Source organism: Dermochelys coriacea, chromosome 2 (genome assembly GCF_009764565.3).
Source record: "Dermochelys coriacea isolate rDerCor1 chromosome 2, rDerCor1.pri.v4, whole genome shotgun sequence".
In the NCBI taxonomy this organism is placed as follows: Eukaryota; Metazoa; Chordata; order Testudines; family Dermochelyidae; genus Dermochelys; species Dermochelys coriacea.
Genome location: NC_050069.1, coordinates 212,424,270 through 212,442,666, shown reverse-complemented (window position 1 = coordinate 212,442,666; position 18,397 = coordinate 212,424,270). Strand labels below are relative to the sequence as shown.

General features: G+C 41.7%; 1 protein-coding gene across 2 annotated transcripts in view; it reads left to right on the top strand.

Annotated features, from left to right (window-relative positions):
• The first annotated feature begins 1,318 nt into the window (after positions 1 to 1,318).
• ITGB8 (integrin subunit beta 8) overlaps positions 1,319 to 18,397 on the top strand; it is a 70,819-nt gene continuing 53,740 nt past the window's right edge. Inside the window, exon 1 of one of the 2 annotated variants that reach the window (XM_043509207.1) lies at positions 1,319 to 1,942. In XM_043509207.1, coding sequence (XP_043365142.1) covers positions 1,816 to 1,942 — 127 coding nt within the window. In that variant the 5' untranslated portion in view covers positions 1,319 to 1,815. The remainder of the gene's footprint in view (positions 1,943 to 18,397) is intronic. The other variant, XM_038392542.2, reaches the window with a different exon arrangement.

The window sequence follows — 18,397 nt, the reverse complement described above, 5'->3', positions numbered from 1 at the left end:
TGAAAACTGAGCCCCAAAATAAATGATTTAATAAACTGAATGGAGTTAAATTTTCTTAAGAAGATTTGAGATGTTATTGTGATAGGTACAAGTGACAGAATGCACCTGGGGACAGAGAGGGAGTTTCCTAGCTTTTGCTTGAAAGCAAGGTACTTTCCACTCACTTACTAACTCACTCAGGAGTAGTCTTAACCTTTGAACACTCCTACTTTGCCTGAGGGGGTGGAAACCCAGACTAGAAGACTGCCTGAGAGGGGTGACAGGAGGAGATAAAGGAGGGGTTACAAACTAATTTATTTTTGTTTTTACCTGATCTGAGGGAGAGTAAAATAAGTATTAAAAGAGAACCAACACAGAGTGGCATGGAAGGGGGCTGGGGTATTCCCATAGGGTCACAGGCATTCCCAATGGGGACAAGGCATCCTAGGAGAAAAGGGAGCTAGGCAATCCAATGGTGGTGAACTGGGAGTTACAACTGGGCAGCACATTTGGTGAGATATGGGAGCAGACGTATTATCGAAGAGGTGTGTGACAGAGAGAGTGCGTGTGTAAAAGGGCAGATGCCAACATTCAGCACAAATACCCTGGTCAGGCTTCACGCTTCATATAGTGGGAAACCTTACAGCGAACATGGTACCCACTGCTGCCAGATCTGCCCTTCCATGCAGGGTGTGACTGAGATGTACTGCCCTCTTCCCATTTTTGCACAGACTGGGAGGCTAGGAGGATCCTGGGGCTGCAGAGACAATTGCAGTTCCTCACATGCAAGGGGGGGCCAGGGGAAGACTGTGGGGATGGGGCGGGGGGGGGGGACGGAGAGGTGCCCTGGGGACGGATGCGGGGGGGCGAAGGGAGGAGGTGAAGAGGGATGGAAGATTGCGGATGGAGGGCGCATGAGAGCAGGGGGCCAAGGGGAAAAGGTGCCGGGGGGTGAGGGGAGGAAGTGCCGGGGGGAGCGAGGGGGGAGGCGGTGCCGCGGGGGGCGAGGGGAGAAGATGCAGGGGAACGGGTGCGGGGGGAGGGCGAGGGGGGTGCACGAGGACTCCGGATGGTGGGGGTGCATGGGAGTCGCGAGGCTGGGTCCCCCCGGGGGTGCAATGGCAGAGGGCGGGGCGGGGCGGGGCGGGGGGGGGGGCTGGGGAAGCAGGGGGCGGGGCTAAGACTGGGGACGCCGTGCCCAGGCAGGCGCCCGCTCGGCCCCGCGGCAGCGCCGCCGAGAGAGCGCCGGGATTCCGCAGCTCCGTGCAACAAAGGGAGTCGGGCGGGCGGGGGCGGAGCCTGGGCGCCCCGCCCCGCCCCGCGCGCCGCAGCCGGAGCTCAGCGCCCCCCAGACCCGGACGGGCTCGGAGCCTGCCCCGCCGCTGGTTTGTCTCCTAGCAACGCGGGACCCCGCGAGCCCACCTGGCGGGCCGGGCCGGGCCGCGGGGGTGGCGCCCTGAGGCGGCGTAACGCCTTGCTTCTGGAGCTTTGCCAAGTGCCGCCGCCGCCGCCGCCGGGCAGGGGGAAGACAAAAGCCCTTTGTGAGCCGGGCTGGGGGCGGATGGAGGCACCCCACGTCCCTGCTCGGAAAGGACCCGGCTCCTGCTGCCGCCAAGCGGCTTTGCGCTGGGCTCGGGGGTCCCTACGCTCCCCCTGACATGCGGCGCCGCACGCCGCCCCTGCCCTGCCTCCTACCTGCGAAGGGTGCGTCCCTCCTCCCGCTTCTCCTCCTCCTCCCCCGCAGCCGCCCGAGCCCCCGGCGGGGTTGAGAGCGAGCGAGCCGCTCAGCCGAGACTTGGCCGCCAGGACAGGGAGAGGTGCCGTCTGCTTCGCATTATGTGGATCCCACTCCTGGCTTGTCTTACTGCTGGAATCGTCTCTCTGCAGAAATGCCAACGAGGGCCTGGCCCCATGCTGCGGGCAGCCAGTGTGCTCGCGGCTGTGCCGGGGCTGTGCCAGCGCCGTAAGTTGCCGGGCTTTGTTTTGGGTCGGTTTTATGCACTCTCGTGAGTGGGTTGAACGGGGCCAGGTGAGCAGCTGCCGGGCAGGTTTGGAGAAAGTGGCGCCTGAAAGGCGCAGGGCTCCTGACTAATAGAAACTGCCAACAGGAGCCACAAGTCTTGGGAAACTTGCACTTGACAGCTGGAGGGTTGTAGATGGGTTAATCGTGCAGGACCCTTCCCCGTGTACCTTGGGAACGGGCTCCTCCCTTGAGGCCAGGTGCATCCTGCCTATTTTACCTAATTCCTGTCCCTGACGTTGAATCGACTTCCTAGAGAAAACTGCAGGAGGAACAATGTTCCCCTCGGAGCAGCCCATAAGGTTAAGGAGAGAGAAACTCTGATAAAGAGTTTCATGGTGCCACCCTCTGTCTGCACTTACAGTTCGTGTTATTCCTATGTGCTGTTTTCAGTATGGATAATACAGGTCATTGTAGCACTAAATGATGAAGCAAAGGTACAGTTTATAGTCAGAGTGAAAACATTTAACTGTTTCATCAATACTGTTCAGCCCAGTAAAGGGTGATTGATCAAAGTAAAGGGTGATTGTTTCTTCCCCTCATACTTCCCCCCCCCCCAAAGAAATTAAAAATAACATTAATGTTGAGAGAGAACTTAAATTCCTTATACAGGTGGTATTACAAACAAGCGTTAGCCCAAAAGTGTAGGCTATAGGGCACTGACAAGCGGAAATTCCATTGACTTCAGTAGGGGTCCTGCATGCAGACTGAGGGCCACGAAATGAACCAAACTAAATGTCAATGAGAAAAAAAAGTTTAGTATCAAGTTGCTTATGAAACAGTGACATTCTGTATTTGGTATCCTCAACACAATATGAATGATCACGTTGGCTCTGATGTTTTGACCTATGATTGAGCTGAGTTCAGCATGGGCTGGGCTTGATGGAGTGGCTGCAGTGGTTCTTAAACTTTTGTACCGGTGACCCCTTTCACATAGCAAGTCTCTGAGTGTGGCCTCCCCTTATAAATTAAAAACACTTTTTTTGTATATTAAACACGACTATAAATGCTGGAGGCAAAGTGGGGTTTGAGGTGGAGGCTGACAGCTCGCGACACCTCTCCCCATGTAGTAACCTCACGACCCCCAGTTTGAGAACCCCTGGGCTAGGGTGACTAAGGCATCTTTGCACTATTGAATTCTTTGCATCCCTTCCCTAACTCTCACTGTGCTACAACAGCTCCCTATGGACATCCAGCAGTAAGAGTAATTGGACAGCCATGCCTCTTTGCTCCCTCCCTGGTATGCCCCTATGCCCGGTGTGGTAGAAGATCGTTTTTCTTGCTTCCATCCTGCCATACAGCCCTATTCCAATGGGGTATTTCCCTGTGAGGAGATCCTCTGGTTTTTGGTTTTTGTATGTTTGCAGAGCTCGTGTATGGAGGTAACAATCCAGACCTATGTATTTGCTGTATTGCACCTGTGAAAGAGAAAAAGAAACATGCTTGCATAGAGATATATAATTTAAAACACAGAATTTCATTCATTCTTGTTGACAAATTTGACATATATTATTGGTAAATATATACTATTTTATTCTATTTAACTATTGCTTATAATTCTACTTAACAGTTGCATTAAAAATAGCACCAAATTCTACCTTCACTTATACCCATGGAAGTCTGTGGCATGGGGAGTTGCATGGGTGTGTAAATGAAGGTAGAATTTGATCCTTCATTTGGATTAAAGTTGGAGCACAAAATAAAATTGAGAAAATACTGCAAAGTTGCACGTCTCACTAAATGTCCTCTAAGCACAGATAAAAGATTAGTTTTCCTGCCACTGACAAAGGATCTCTTGTTCAGAAACGTTTACCAAAGGAAATTTGCAGTTCAGTTAAGCCAAATAAAACAAATACCTGACCCAAGAATGAAACTTTTGCTAAATGAGATTTGCCAAGTAGCAATTTACACAGATCCTGGGCTTATAAAATACTAAAAAACAAATAACTCTTAGTTTAGTAAACCACTGAACAGAATAAAATGTAAATACAAGACATTATTATACTGGGCCCTGTTAATCAGCTAGTTAATGCTGTTGACGTCCATAGAGACACAGCATCAGTTAAACTCATCTTGTTGATAAACTATATAGAACAATAATTCTACAGTTTGTCAGTGAAGTACGTATATGAAACTTTTCAAAGAGCTACATTTGAAGAAATAATTGGTAAAGATTAATGAGATCTTGGGTTTAAATCCCAGCCCAGCAGTGGCTCAAAATAAGCTTTTACATTTGTTGGAATTCATGTACTTTGGTCTTGGTGGGAGCCTTAGAAATACCTAGATTATGATCCCTGTGTTAATGTTAAGTAAGTAGGCTTTACCCTGACTACCCATGCAAGTGTTGGATGGTATGGAATCTTTATCTCTAATTTGGAGCCAGAAGTTTGGAGCACCGACATAACAGTTCCATGGCTGCCGCTGCAGCATCCAGGGTTGACAAAACTTTTGATCTTCAGAGTTTATATTCTCTTTATGTCAAGTTTCATGTAGAGGGGCTGGTTGGGAGGGTTAGGAGAGTGGAAGATCCTTTGATCATAGCATGGACAGATGTTTATTGGTCCGTCCCAATAGAATGATTTTTAACTCCAAATATAATAATGGTCAGTTGTTCTCTCTTCTGCTCCTTTGGTGTTTTGCCAGTCTTATCACATCTCATTCTCATGCCTGTTTGTTCTAGCACCAAATGTTTCCTACTTCATTATTGTGTTACTTCTCTAAGGTATAGGGAATACTATTCAAGCCTTCCAGGAAGGAAATATATTTTAAAAGGAGGAGTCCCTCAAGAAAAAATTTGAAGCAAATAGTGTATTTTGGTAGTTAGTTAAAGCATGTGGACAGACCTTTCTGTTGATTTCTTTTTCTTGCTGGCTTATTTCCACTGAGGACTCAGTGAAAGCTGTATTGTATAGAATACTCAATATTCAGACAGCTCTGCTTTTCCTGAGCCTTAAATGAAAACAATCCAGCAAGAAGAAAAATCCTTTTTTCATTTTCCTTGGGCCTGCTTGGGTGATCCTCTTCTGGAAGAGACTTGACCCTCCTCTGGCAAACCAGTCTAAAATACTCTAGGTCATGTAGTTCTTTTTTTTTTTTTTCTGCTCATCTATTCATTATTTCCCTTCTACTATGCCTGATAAATACTTTCTACCAAAGGCATGAATTGATGAAACTGTTTGTTTCAGGATACCCTCTTCACATTGGCTGCTGATGCATTCTTTTCTAGTTTCTATGTTCTTTCTGTTGCTTGTCCATGATAAAGGAAACAGCCCCATGCACAGCACTCCACACTACAGAAGCCTTAATAATAGATTTGTTCTGGAATGGGGTACGGTGTAAGCTGTGTGTCTGTTGAAGGGACCCTCTGTACTACTTATGCACCACTGAGATTAGCTGCATGTAACTAACATGCCATTGAATGGAAGTTGGGGATTGCACTGGGCAGGAATACCCTTACAGGTGTCCAAGGGACAGTAGTTGCTTTTCTGGTCCTTAGGCTGGACTGTAGTAATAGCTGCAAAAGAGTTGATCTGCAGTCCCGTGGCCTCTGTTAGAAATGACAATCATACTCTACCAATTAATGGATCTGAAATGGATGGCTCTCATCATTAAAATAGAATTCAGGTCAAACATTCTCTCCAGAGCAAGAGTAAAATGTTGCAGGTGTGCTCTTTATCAGAATGTTTAACAGAATTAAGAAAATCTGCATCAAATAAACCCTGACCTGCTCAGACATTCAACAAAGGTGACTAACAGATCGAATCAATGACTATTATAATCTGCCTTTGAATTAACAAAGGGCTTGAATGCTTGAAATATTTTGCAAACAAGTCCCTAAAGAAAGAATTAAGAATCGTAAGATAAGAATATTAGGAACACCTTTCACAAAGAGGACTCCTGAAGACGAAAACACATCAGTACCAGAAATAAGCACAAATATAACAAAATATAAAGCCACAAACAATAGAACCTTAAAAATCAAAATGTGAATAATCCCCATTAGTATGCTAATGATCAGATATTGAGCACCCTGTGAGGGAGGAAGCATATGACACTATGATTAGAGTGCGTAAGCTGAAAATATTTCTTCTTTGATGGCTGCTAGCATTTTTTGAGTCTACAGTCACAAGGCCAAAATAATCATTAGCATAATCGATTGTAACTCCATTGTAGTGAATGGAGACTTACTTCCTTTCTTGAGCACTAAACTAGGCTCATAAATGTTAAACCCACAATGCAGAAAAATAACTGAGGTCAGAAACATGGGATATTTTTGCATGATGGATATACACCTTAAAAGCTGGTCCACACTAGTATTTAAGATCAAATAATTTATATAAATATTGTGACCATTGTACCTCTTATGCTGTGAGTGTAATTTTATGAATGCTTTGGATATAAGAACCACAAGCCAAATTCAGTGGTTCTGGCAGCTATACCACTCAGGAGATAATTCACACTTAAATACATCTCCAAAGCACTTGTACAAACATTAAAGACCCAAAGCCATATAATATTCTTAATAGTGGTATATGGATATGACTTCTGATTTGGGGGGAGAGTTAACTTCAAGGGGGGGGTATATTTTAGCAATTTTTGAGTTCTGTGGAGGTGTCCACAAACTGGGGTGTTCTGGGGATTTCCCTTGGTATATACATGTACTACACTGTATTACTGTACTGTACCACATTATGTTAAAGCATACTAGGTAACCTTTAGTGTGCACCATCAAGGTCTACAGGGATGAATTTATGCATGACAGGTTAGTGTGCTTTGGAAATCATATTCTCTGTGTATACAAGCCCTTAGATGAAAGCCAGGGAGCCTAGGTAGTGCCTGAATAAACAAACTGCACTGGAAAGGGGTGAAATCAGCACAGCTTGAGTAACTATTTCTGGTAGATTTCTGTTTATTGGATAAACACCAATTTCAGTGTGGGTTATTTTTTTTATTTATTTTGAGGGTGTTTCATCAGTTTTTTATCAGTGTTTTGTTTTGGTTAAAACCTAAAATCAGAAGCCCAATATATGGAAAATACCCTGTTCTTGTACTGGAGGCTGGTAGTCCAGATGCTTTGATGTAAAGCTGGCTTATCAAGCCTAATGCTTTGAAAATAAAATACTGGAGGGAAAAATGATTTTTTTAACTGGACTCTTATCAAACTTCTCACAACTAAGAGTCTCCATTCCAAATTATATATCTCCCTTCCCAGCTAACTCTAAAGTCAAAGCTCTTGTCCTAACTTCTGCTTTCTCTCCAGCCTAATTAAAAGACTCTCTGCCTCCTTCCCATCTGCTTAGAACAGGCATAAGTTATGATGAACAAAATAGAATATGCCTTATTATTCTGTTCTAAGCCGCTTGAAGGTTATTAATTAAAATCGTTCCTTTTCTGGCAGTTCAGTATTGAAGTTGATTGTTAATATAAATGGACTTGGCTATTTTGTGCAGTCTTTTGAGAGGGAAGAACAGCTCTAATGAATTAGTGTACTGTCCATTGTAATGGAACCTTTTGGGAAGAAAAGTAAACTCCTTGCCAGCCATTCAGGATTCTCTCTTGTTCTGGTGGCAGAATAAGAATAACCCCTTGAGCAAAATGTAAGTGTTTCAGGAGGATAGGAATTTACAGCACCAGCAAGCTGCCAAGAAACAACTTCTCTGTTTGCCTAAATTCAAGTATTTACAAAGTTGATAATTGAGCATTCTCTTCATATGTTTCTGCATTTTCCATTGCTTCATTGTTATGGGTCTGAAGTAATTTTTGCTTGCTATTACTAGTAATAGGCAATAGTAATGAGTAAGAATAATGTATAACTATTAAAAAAATCAGGAGACTGTGCAGTTTCCCCCCCTCTTTAATTTTCTTTAATTAGTGGCTCAGGTAAGGAATATGCCCTTGCTGCAGGCAATAGGATTTACTTCTAGGGGTTGGATTTTTCAAATTTTCAAAGTACTTTCTATTCCCCTTGCTTTCTTTGGGAGTTAAGGATGCTCATTGCCTTGTAGGATTGGACTCAAAGCTTTAAAATACCCAAAGTTTTTGGCTTCAGAGTAGCAGCTGTGTTAGTCTGTGTTCGCAAAAAAGAAAAGGAGTACTTGTGGCACTTTAGAGACTAACAAATTTATTTGAGCATAAGCTTTCTGATGCAATCCGATGAAGTGAGCTGTAGCTCACGAAAGCTTATGCTCGAATAAATTTGTTAGTCTCTAAGGTGCCACAAGTACTCCTTTTCTTTTTGCGAAAGTTTTTGGCACGTTGCTTTTGTACCTCCTGTATAAGTATAGCTACATGTTATTTTTAGTACTAGTGTAATTAAAATAAGTACCGGTACGTTCCATTTTCTGCTCATGAAGAGGAGGAGGAATATCCGCTTAGCATTGCCCCCCATTGCTGAAGGTCCTCCGTATCTCTGTCAGAGTGGTGAGGACCCCCCATTTTCTCCCCCTTTTGCTTTATATTTGGTCCTCAAAACCCCATGTCATGGCCACCTTCCTTCCCGCCATTTGGCTGATTTCCCTTCAGACCGCATCCATGTGTGGTGCTTATATTCCTCTACACAACAGAATTGTTACTTAATTGGCTGAGGGGATCACTGTAGAATGACTTAAGATACCTGCATCCTCAGGAGATGAAGGTCGCTGGCAGCTATTTGTTTTGGAAAAGTAAAGATCAGAACTAGGAATCAAGCACATCTAGTGCCTTAAAAACAAGATCCTCTCTCCCTCAACATCTTAGAGTCTAACCCACTGCATTGCCTGCTGATGTCCATCAGGATAATGTGTGTTTTCTGCCTGATTCTGGTACATCAATAAAATATACAAGTATTCTAGCATGGACGTATGGTAAATGTGCTATGAGACAGAAATGTTTCTGTTTTTATGTTTGTTTTCCAGAAGAATGGTTAGCGTTTTTGGTAATACTAATGAAATAAACTTCTTTTACTTGCTGTAATTTGTTTCTTTTACACAACAGAAAAATTGCATATAAAAAAATTACAATACATTGTGCTGGATTAGCACAAATGAACTGATGAGAGAACACCAGAACTCAAACTGTATAGCTTGTTCACTGGAATGAAAATGTTGTTCCCTTCTTGCTCACTTTTGCTCAAGGGAATATGTAAAAGATGATCTTGTTGACTTCAAACCAGCATAGACTTTTTAAATACCTGTCTATATTGATAATGGGAACTGTATTGTAATACTTAAAAAGGATACGCTGGGCTAATACAGAGGGTAAACTATGTTAGTTTAAGGTCACTGTAGAACAAAAAAGGATTTCAGGAAAGCTCTACTGAGGTAATGAATAATTCCACACTGTTAAATCAAATCATAAACAATTTCCTGGGGGACTAAAATGTGTATTATAATAGCCGGTACAATAGATGGTTCTTCAGTTATGTATTGATTGTCAAGCCTAAATGGAGGCTCATGGTTTAATTTGTGCCCAGTAATTTTAATAGCTGTATATTTTACAGTAGTATTGGGAAAAGGACAGATTTGAAAACAGATGAGGGCAAACATAAAACAACAACCTGACTTTGTTTCACACAATAATGAAAGCGGCTCCCTTACCAGGTTATGGCAGCCATGGTTACTGCCATATTAGGGCAGTAGTAACCCCAGTCAGTATAGGGGAAGGGGTTACTTTTGCCTGTACTCTGTTCCATTTCAGATGTCAACTGACAGAATTCTTGCCTAGACTGTCAGTTATTTGGGAACCTACCCTCTTCTTCCACTAAGCTGGGATGGGGCTCTTTGTGTTGTCAATGGCTCCCAAATATCCCTTCCCGCTCAGAGTTAGAGTAGAGTCCAACACCATCACTAGGCAGGGCTGGGATTGGGTAGCTGCGATGGGGTGGGGTGGGTTCCTTAAAGATTTGATTAAGCTGCAGCAAACTCCTTATTGCAGAGGTGGTAGCACTGGTAGGGCCCAAGGATTTGTCATAGTCTCTAAAATTCATAGCGGTTATCCTACTAAGAACAGTGGCCCTTCCCTCCCCCTTCAGTCTGGTGAAACATCAGTATATTCTGGCACTACTTGAAAATTCAGGATAATTTTGTCCATTTTTGTGGTGGCTGGTCAGTGCCATTGCAAAAATGAGTGGAGCTGGGCCAAATGAGTGCACCTAGAGGAGTTGCTGATTCAACCAAGCAGCTCCTCTCTCCCAGAGTGAATCCCTCTAGTATACAGATATCTGTGTTGGAGAAATGGGGTGAGTCATGTACATTTCTGCTGTACTTGACACCTGGTTTCATTCCCATTTTCAGCTTTTCAGACTGATAGAGTTTTGCAGTTTTGTGCCAAAGCACATTTCTATGGGATGGAAATTCCTTGTCACTCCGTGACCCCTACCACCCCTAGAATGGAGAACTTAGTAATTTTCAGGGAAAACATAGGATCTACTGTGCTTGTACAAAGACCCCCATGCCCCCCCCCAAGAAATATGAAGTCTATCAGGGATTTAAAGTTTGGCAAGAATGACACAGAATATCTTTAGTTAAAACAAAGCTCATGACATAATTAAGTGTGCTCTTCCAATCTAAACAACTGTAAATATTCATTTTGCCTTGGAAGTGCTGTGGAATGGTTTTGAAACATTAAAACATTAATTAACTGTTTAAAGTCTGGCAATGGATTGTCTGTTTTCCAACCTTGTATACCTAAACTGCACCTGCAAAACACTGGAATGAACAAACAAATTTGCAAGCACAACAGAAAAATTGCATATAAAAAAGTGTGTTTGCACATACGATTACAATGGGTGTATGAGTCTGTATATTTTATGGGCACAACTTAGATCTTTTTTTTTTTTGCTTTTGTTTTTAAATCTTGACCTCAACATTAGCAATAAATACAATTTTAAAAAAATTATTCTGTAATCTGTTCCTCGCTTACCTGTCAAGTCATTCATTCAGGAGTGTGATCCTTCTCCCTTTGAAAACAATGATAAACCTCTGAACTAACTTTATTGAGAAGAGGATTCTAAAAACCTAAAACAGAACACAGGAACTGCCTGCTCTAGGGTGTGTTTGAGGTCAAAAATTGCTGCAACAAAAGCACAAATGCTGAACTCATAATTGAACAGACTTTACAGTATTGTGTTATAAGATGTAGTAGCGTATTCAATCATTTTAAGGCCAGACACTTACAAAATATCTATAGCTTAGTTCATCTTTATGAATTTATGCTTAGACAATTCATCAATTTCAGGCACTGTCTATTTCTTTGTATACCACAAATTGAAGAGGATATTTCTTAATTAACTATTCTAAGTTCAAAGGGTGCAAAACCAAACCAAAAAAGTTTTAACACCTGAAACTCTTTTCCTGAAATTTTATTTACCATACTCCCCGAGATTCATGTTAATCATTTATATTTTAAGATTACAAAAGTCCATTGAAAAATTACCAAGCACTGTTTTTCCTTTTTCTTTCTGTATTCCAAAAGTCAATAAAAACATTAAAATACCCTCACAAACAGATTATATCTTCAAAAGGTTAAATATTGCCACTGAACACAGAGTCCCAGAAGGATGGGGTCCAGCCTGTTTGATATTAATTTTACTTTTTGTATAAATAGTGGTTTTTAAATGTGTGTGATTCTAAAATATGTATTTCCCCCATATTATTCTAGACTACGTGGAAAGGGCCTACTGTTATTTCAATGTTGATGAGATACTAATGGAAGTGCTGCTCATAGATATTAGGCTAGAGATGGAACTTAGTTGTAGCAAGATATTGGCTCCTAGTTCCCAGTGCAACATAGAGTAGAGTTCAGTCTGTTCTAAATTATGCGCAGCTGCAAAGGACCATTCCAGCATCTGGAGATTAGGGCATAAAGACGCCCACATCCACATTCCCTTCCAGGAATGCTCCTAGAGCAGGAACCAAGGGTGTTTTCTTGTAGCTGGTAGGCCAGCTCTATGCATTCTGAGGTCCCCTTTACTCCAGGATAATCCTCAAGGATGCAGTTAAGACAGCTTTCTTGGTACTTTATACTATCACTTGGGTGCAAAGCAACTTGAGTAGATCCAAGAATGTGACCCATCAAACTTAGGACACAGCAGCTAATGGGTGTGGGATGAGTATTTCCAAATGATATGATCATCTTAAATTACTGCGTACACTTGTATCTGTGAGAGACAGATTCAGAATAAGGATGGCTTCAGAAACGGAATATTCTTTGACTCAGTGTTTACAGGCATGTATCGCACCAAGGAATTGTTGCCATCTTATCTAAAGGCAGACAGCTCCACAAGAAAATGCAGGGAGAGAAGAAGAGCTAGATGTGAATGATGGGGATATTCACCAACTTCAAGGATAACTTGAAAAATGTTCCAGACACCTACTAGCTGTAGGACTAAACCTGTTGGACAGAGGAAGATATGAAGGCCAAGAGTAGGTCCAGAGGCAGCATCCTGATGAAGGTCAGCATCCATGTCATCATCCTGCTGCTAGAGAGGGGGAGGATGCTCTCTCTGAGCACCACTTGGTGGTTCCATCTCTCCTTGTCTGCCTTAGGGTAGTATATTTCTGCTAAACTTGCTCCAGTCTCTCCATTTCCAACTACCTGTCTCCTCTTTTTCCCTCACAGCCTCTTGGATGCTGTGTTGGCAGAGGTCTCTGCCACTCTCTCTACCCCAGAACCCTCTGGCTATGAAGAGGGATGGAAAGAGCTCTTGGTTACTCTTCCCCTAACTTCTGTCTCCTTGGCTGATCTTCCCAGTTAATAATTCCTATGACTGCCTCTGCTGCTGCTCCTAGATTTCCCATGCAGCATGAAACTGAGATGAGGCTTTGTCTGCTGCTGCCCACAGGGTTATGACTAGTGACCAGTTTCCTTAATTCTCTGGCTACGTCTATACTGTGAGCTAGCTACTGTGTGATTCCCCGTCTCACTTAGGTATGCTCTCATTGCGCTAGCATGAGTACAAATAGCAGTGTCGCCATGGTAGGATGGATAGCAGCAACGGAGGCACAGCTGAGCCATATATGGCAGGGTCCAGTCCAAATTTACCACGTTTCTTTTTTTTTTTTTAAATCTTCTAGACTTGCTAATGTTCATCTCAGAGATCTGCAACCCTATGAGTAGCAAAGATTCGTGGAAATAATGCTGTATCACTTAACATTTTGAAGATTTTCTTTGCGACCACAGGGGCTTAGAAACTCTGCTTATTTAAAAATAAAGTTTACAGTCTTCAGAAATTGATCTCGCATGCCTTAGGATCTCATGTACCTAGTTTTTTAAAATCCTGACTGCGTGTCAGTCTATACCGTGCATATGCAGGTAGAGCTTTTTATTCAGAGATCTCAGAGTGACTTGTAAAGGTTATTATTTCCATTTAGGAGTAAATGAGAGACAGAGAGGTTAACTGACTTACCACAACAGCACACAGCAAGACAATGGTAGAGTTAGGACTAGAATCCAAATCCAGCTCCCAGCAGCTAGCGATGCTTTCCACAGTATTTATCTAAATGAGTGCGTTTAACTCTTATAGTTTGTTCTCTTTCAGTGAAACTGCCAGAACACTTCATTCAAGTTGACAGTGTTCCTAAAAAAAGAAAGTTTTAAATTAGCCAGTTTAAAAAAAAAAACTCTAGAAATTTTAAATGGGGAAATAAATCTTAATGGTTATGGGAGTGGATTTTACTTCCTTACCATGTTGACAAAAGTCTCTTTGGTGGGCCCAAGAGCAGCAATACCAAACCTGTTCAATCCTGCCCTCCTCCCCATTACCATGTTCTTTGTGTATGCATCTGCCTACTACCTCTTCAGTTCAATTGCAGGTTTGCTGATGCTCTTGCTGTTAAGCACCCTCTTTCACATCCTGTGGAAGAGCATGCAGCTGAGATCCCATCAGAGCACCATGTGAGAGTGATGCAAGTGACCATCAATAAAATAGTTAAACAAGCTAAACTCAAATTACTGGCAACTGCACAAAGTACAGTGGAAAAAACAGAGGAAAAATGTTTTTCTCTAATGTTTCTTTTTTAGTAATCTGAGGGATTACTTGTAAAAATAGCAGATTCTCAGGTTTTCATAAGGAATTTTTTTTTTCAAATTTGTCTTCCTTTACTCTGAAATTCTGTCCTTTGTTACACCTGTGCTATCCTTTTGGGAAATTAGGTGTAGCAAAAATTAATTTAAAGATATAGGTGTAACTCCCTGGAAATAGCCAGTATGTCTACACTGCATTGTAAACCTGGGTCTGTGGGACCATGCCTTTTGGACTCAGTGTTTCCAAACCCGTGCTTTAGCGTCCACACTGTATTGTAAACTTGGGTTTACAATTGCTTGACCTGGGTCTCATGGCTGTGCTGATACGTCCACCTTCTGACTTGGGTCTGCCACTTGAGCTGCATCCACACTGCAGAACAACAGGGCTTGGACCCAATGGATAGTGGGACTCGGACAATGACCCACTACCCTTGCTGAGTCCTAGATTCTGAATGCTTGCTGATCCAAGTCAGATTGACTTGTGTGTGGACAAAAGAGGAGCTTGGGCTCAAACCTGAGTCAGGGATTGGACTTAGTGTGCAGTGTAAGCATATCCTGATAGCTTAATTTACCCTGTACAATATTGTTTATGGTGGTATGAAGCAGGAAAGAACTCATTTGGATTTTCAGATTCCAGGATGAGTTTGCAGGATTGGCAATTTAAAAGAAACCTTTTTCCCCCTTGGAAAGTGAGCAAGAAGTGTTAGACACAATAAATGGACACAAATCAGAGGTCAAGAATTATAACATTCAAAAATCAGTCGGAGAACACTTCAATCTCTCTGGTCACTCAATTACAGACCTAAAAGTCGCAATATTACAACAAAAAAACTTCAAAAACAGATTCCAACGAGAGACAGCTGAATTGGAATAAATTTGCAAACTGGACACCATTAAATTAGGCTTGAATAAAGACTGGGAGTGGATGTGTCATTACACAAACTAAAACTGTTTCCCATGTTTATTCCCTCCTCTTCCCCCCCCCCCCCACTGTTCCTCACATGTTCTTGTCAACTGCTGGAAATGGCCCATTTTGATTATCAATACAAAAGGGGTGGTTTTTTTTCTCTCCTGCTGGTAATAGCTCACCTTAACTAATCACTCTCGTTATAGTGTGTATGATAACACCCATTGTTTCATGGTGTGTGTGTGTGTGTGTGTGTAATATATCTATCTATCTTCCTATATTCCTATATAAATAATCTTCCTACTGTATTTTCCACTGCATACATCTGATGAAGTGGGTTTTAGCCCACGAAAGCTTATGCTCAAATAAATTTTAGTCTCTAAAGTGCCACAAGTACTCCTGTTCTTTTTGCAGATACAGACTAACATGGCTACTACTCTGAAAACAATCCTAATGGAAACACTCCTGCTCCGTGCCATTTTTGCAATACTTTTTCAGTGTGCATCTGCACTTTCAGTAAAAATAAACCAGGAAACTATCTGTTATCTGGGGCAGTTGCTGGCTGTCATACTTATTGGGAATAAGCTGTCTGGCCTATCAAACAAGATAGAAGGGTGAAGGCTAATATACAGCATTACAGGCATAGGAAAAACCTGTGGCCTTCTTCCAAAGTGTTGCCACATAATGGCTGTTATGGACCATGATAACTAGAGAGGCCCAGATAAGGAGTTAGTGTATTTAAGTCTTTCAAACAAGATTGGATGTCTTTCTAAAAGCTATGCTCTAGTTCCCCAAAAGTTTCTGGTCTTGATACAGGAGTGACTGGGTGAAATTCTGTTATGTATGCTACATGATCATAAATTCCCATTCTCACCTTCAACTACATGTACTCATTTATTAAACAATCTGAGAGGGTACAAGTTGATGGTAATGTTTTTGGCTTGCCATCCTAAGAATGTGCTTTCCAAAAAGCAGTGCATTCACTTCTTCAATACCTGTGATAATTACGATTTGTGTGGGGAATTCTTCTTTGTATGTGTGGCTGGATATATGCAGTTTAACCTGCTACACTTAGTTTTTATTATGTGCATATGCCTATGGTTCTCAAGCCAAAATTTGGCCCTTCTTGTTCAAAATACCTTTTGGCATACATCAGTTCTAACTAAGCCAATAGAAACTTGCTCTTAACTTTGGCTGTATAGTAAGTCAGTCGTGTCTGGATTCTGTTGTTGGTGAAGTGGCAGAAAAAATCTCCATTTTTTACTGAGCCAGCTCATAAAAATGTTTCTTATTTTTTGGGATAAGATTTTTTTAAAAACTGATTTAGTATAAGCTTTTCATTTTAAACTTTTAGAATAGACTTGTAACTAAATAATAAATACTTTGTGAATGCAAATATGTCCATAAATGTAACTGTTATAAGAGATCGTGTTGAAACAAAAACTTGGGAACAACATTAATGATCTAGCCAGAGTCTATTTTGGGTATCAATAAATCAGTTTCAAGTTTTCCCTCCTTCTCATTCCAAATGAATTAATCTTTTAAGCCAGTGATAACAAGCCTTTCAATTGCCAGTCATTAATTTCGTGATCGGAAAACAGAAATTCTGAGACTGGGGAATTGTCAGCAAAAAATCTCCATCTGACAGTACTCTAGATCTCATTTGTTAATAGTCTTCCATGTGTTAACTATCACATGGAAAACCCCAACTGGAGTTTTAGGGCCTTCTCCTCTTCCTTGATGTTTTCACTCCTGGCTATTTCTAACAAAATAGACTCTAGCTATATCGTAACCAACAATACCCTTAATAAAAAGAATCTGGAAGAAGTTTTGTGCCTATTCAGCTTCCTGATGCTGTCCACTCATCCTATTGATGATTGACATTCATTATCCTTTTTGGCAGGTGTGAGTGTGTGTGGGTCGTGTTACACATGCAGTAATATTTCATTCTGGGAAATGTTTAAGAAATACATTCAAGAACTCTGCAAGTAAATTACGTTATTATGCATATTGGAGTCTACATCTATAGTGGGGACTCTCTTAAATGAATATAAGAAATTCCCTGGACCAAATTCATTTCTGGTTTAACTCCATTTATTACAATGATTACAAGGGGTTAATTTGGCCCATTTTTATCTATTTAGTCATACCTGCCAATACACCATATTAAAAGTTCTTAAGGGAAATGGCAATAGTAGAATAGATCTTTTCCATGTAACTAACACCTTCTCCTTATTTCCGCTGAAGGCACTTTCTCCCTCCTGGTTCTTCTTGGCCTCAGGGCAGCCTTCAGTGTTGTGGATCACTTTCTCCTGCTGGTTTCCTCCTGTAAACTTTCTGCTCTTACCTGTCAAACAACTGTTCTGCTAGAAGTGGCTGCATCTCAGTGAATCACATCAAGGTTTACTTCTTAGCCTCTTTTCTGTCCAGCTTCTTCCTATCTTTTGTTTTAGCTGCCACACTTATGATGATGATCAGCCGTTCTATACCCTTTGGTAACTTTAATGACTTCTCTCTGTTCCTCTCTCTGTCTTTCATGACCAAATAAACTTCTGGCTTCATCCCAGCTTCTGTAGATGTTGAATTGAAGAGAGAAGGGATTCTCTTGAGCAAGAAAATCCTCAAATGCAACTCCATCCCCTCTATTTACTCCTCCAACATCTTGGCATCGTCCTGGGCCCTCTTATTCCTGCAGATCTGTCTATCGCCAGCTTCACAATCCTGCCAGTGCACTGCCTTGACTGAAATCCTCATCTGTGCTGTCTTCTCCCATCCTTTCAATTTGTAGTGCCACCTTCTCTGTGGCATCCAAGTTCCAGCTCTCTAGATTTCAGCACATGGAGAATGCTGCTGCCCATCTTCTCACAAATGCAAAGAAGTTTGATGGTAACAAAGAACAACACTGCCCTGCCTTGCACTCATTTCAGATCTAGTCCAAATTTACCATGTTTCTTTTTTTAAAGTACATCTCATAGACCAGTTTTTGCTCTTTTTACTTTCCTTGATGCGCCCTCCACTTACCTAGCACTGACATCCTCTTTGTCCGTTCAAGCAATTTCTCTTCTGCTACAAGAACCTTCTCCTCTGCATCTCTTGCCATCTAAAATTGTGTTCCTGAATCTCTTCAGTTTATCAACACTGTCATCTGATAACACATTTTCTCCCTTTTGTATATGAGTTATTTTCTCTCTCTGAATTATTATTATTATTATATTTTATAATAAAACATTTTGGATACAGCTTGTATAAAATAGAATGCAGATAAAACTTCTATTTAAGTCATTGTGAGTTTTGCCACTAATTTAAAAATGTAAGCAGGATAAGACCTTAAGGTCCTATTCTATTAACATTGATCTATTTTATTTATACCAGTAATTCCCAAGCTATCTTCAAGTGAACATCAATTATGCCCGGAGCTCTTGCTGATTACCTGCAGAGAGTGGCTGATTGTGTAATGCTGGTTCTCCTCCTTGAATCCAGCTGCTAAAATC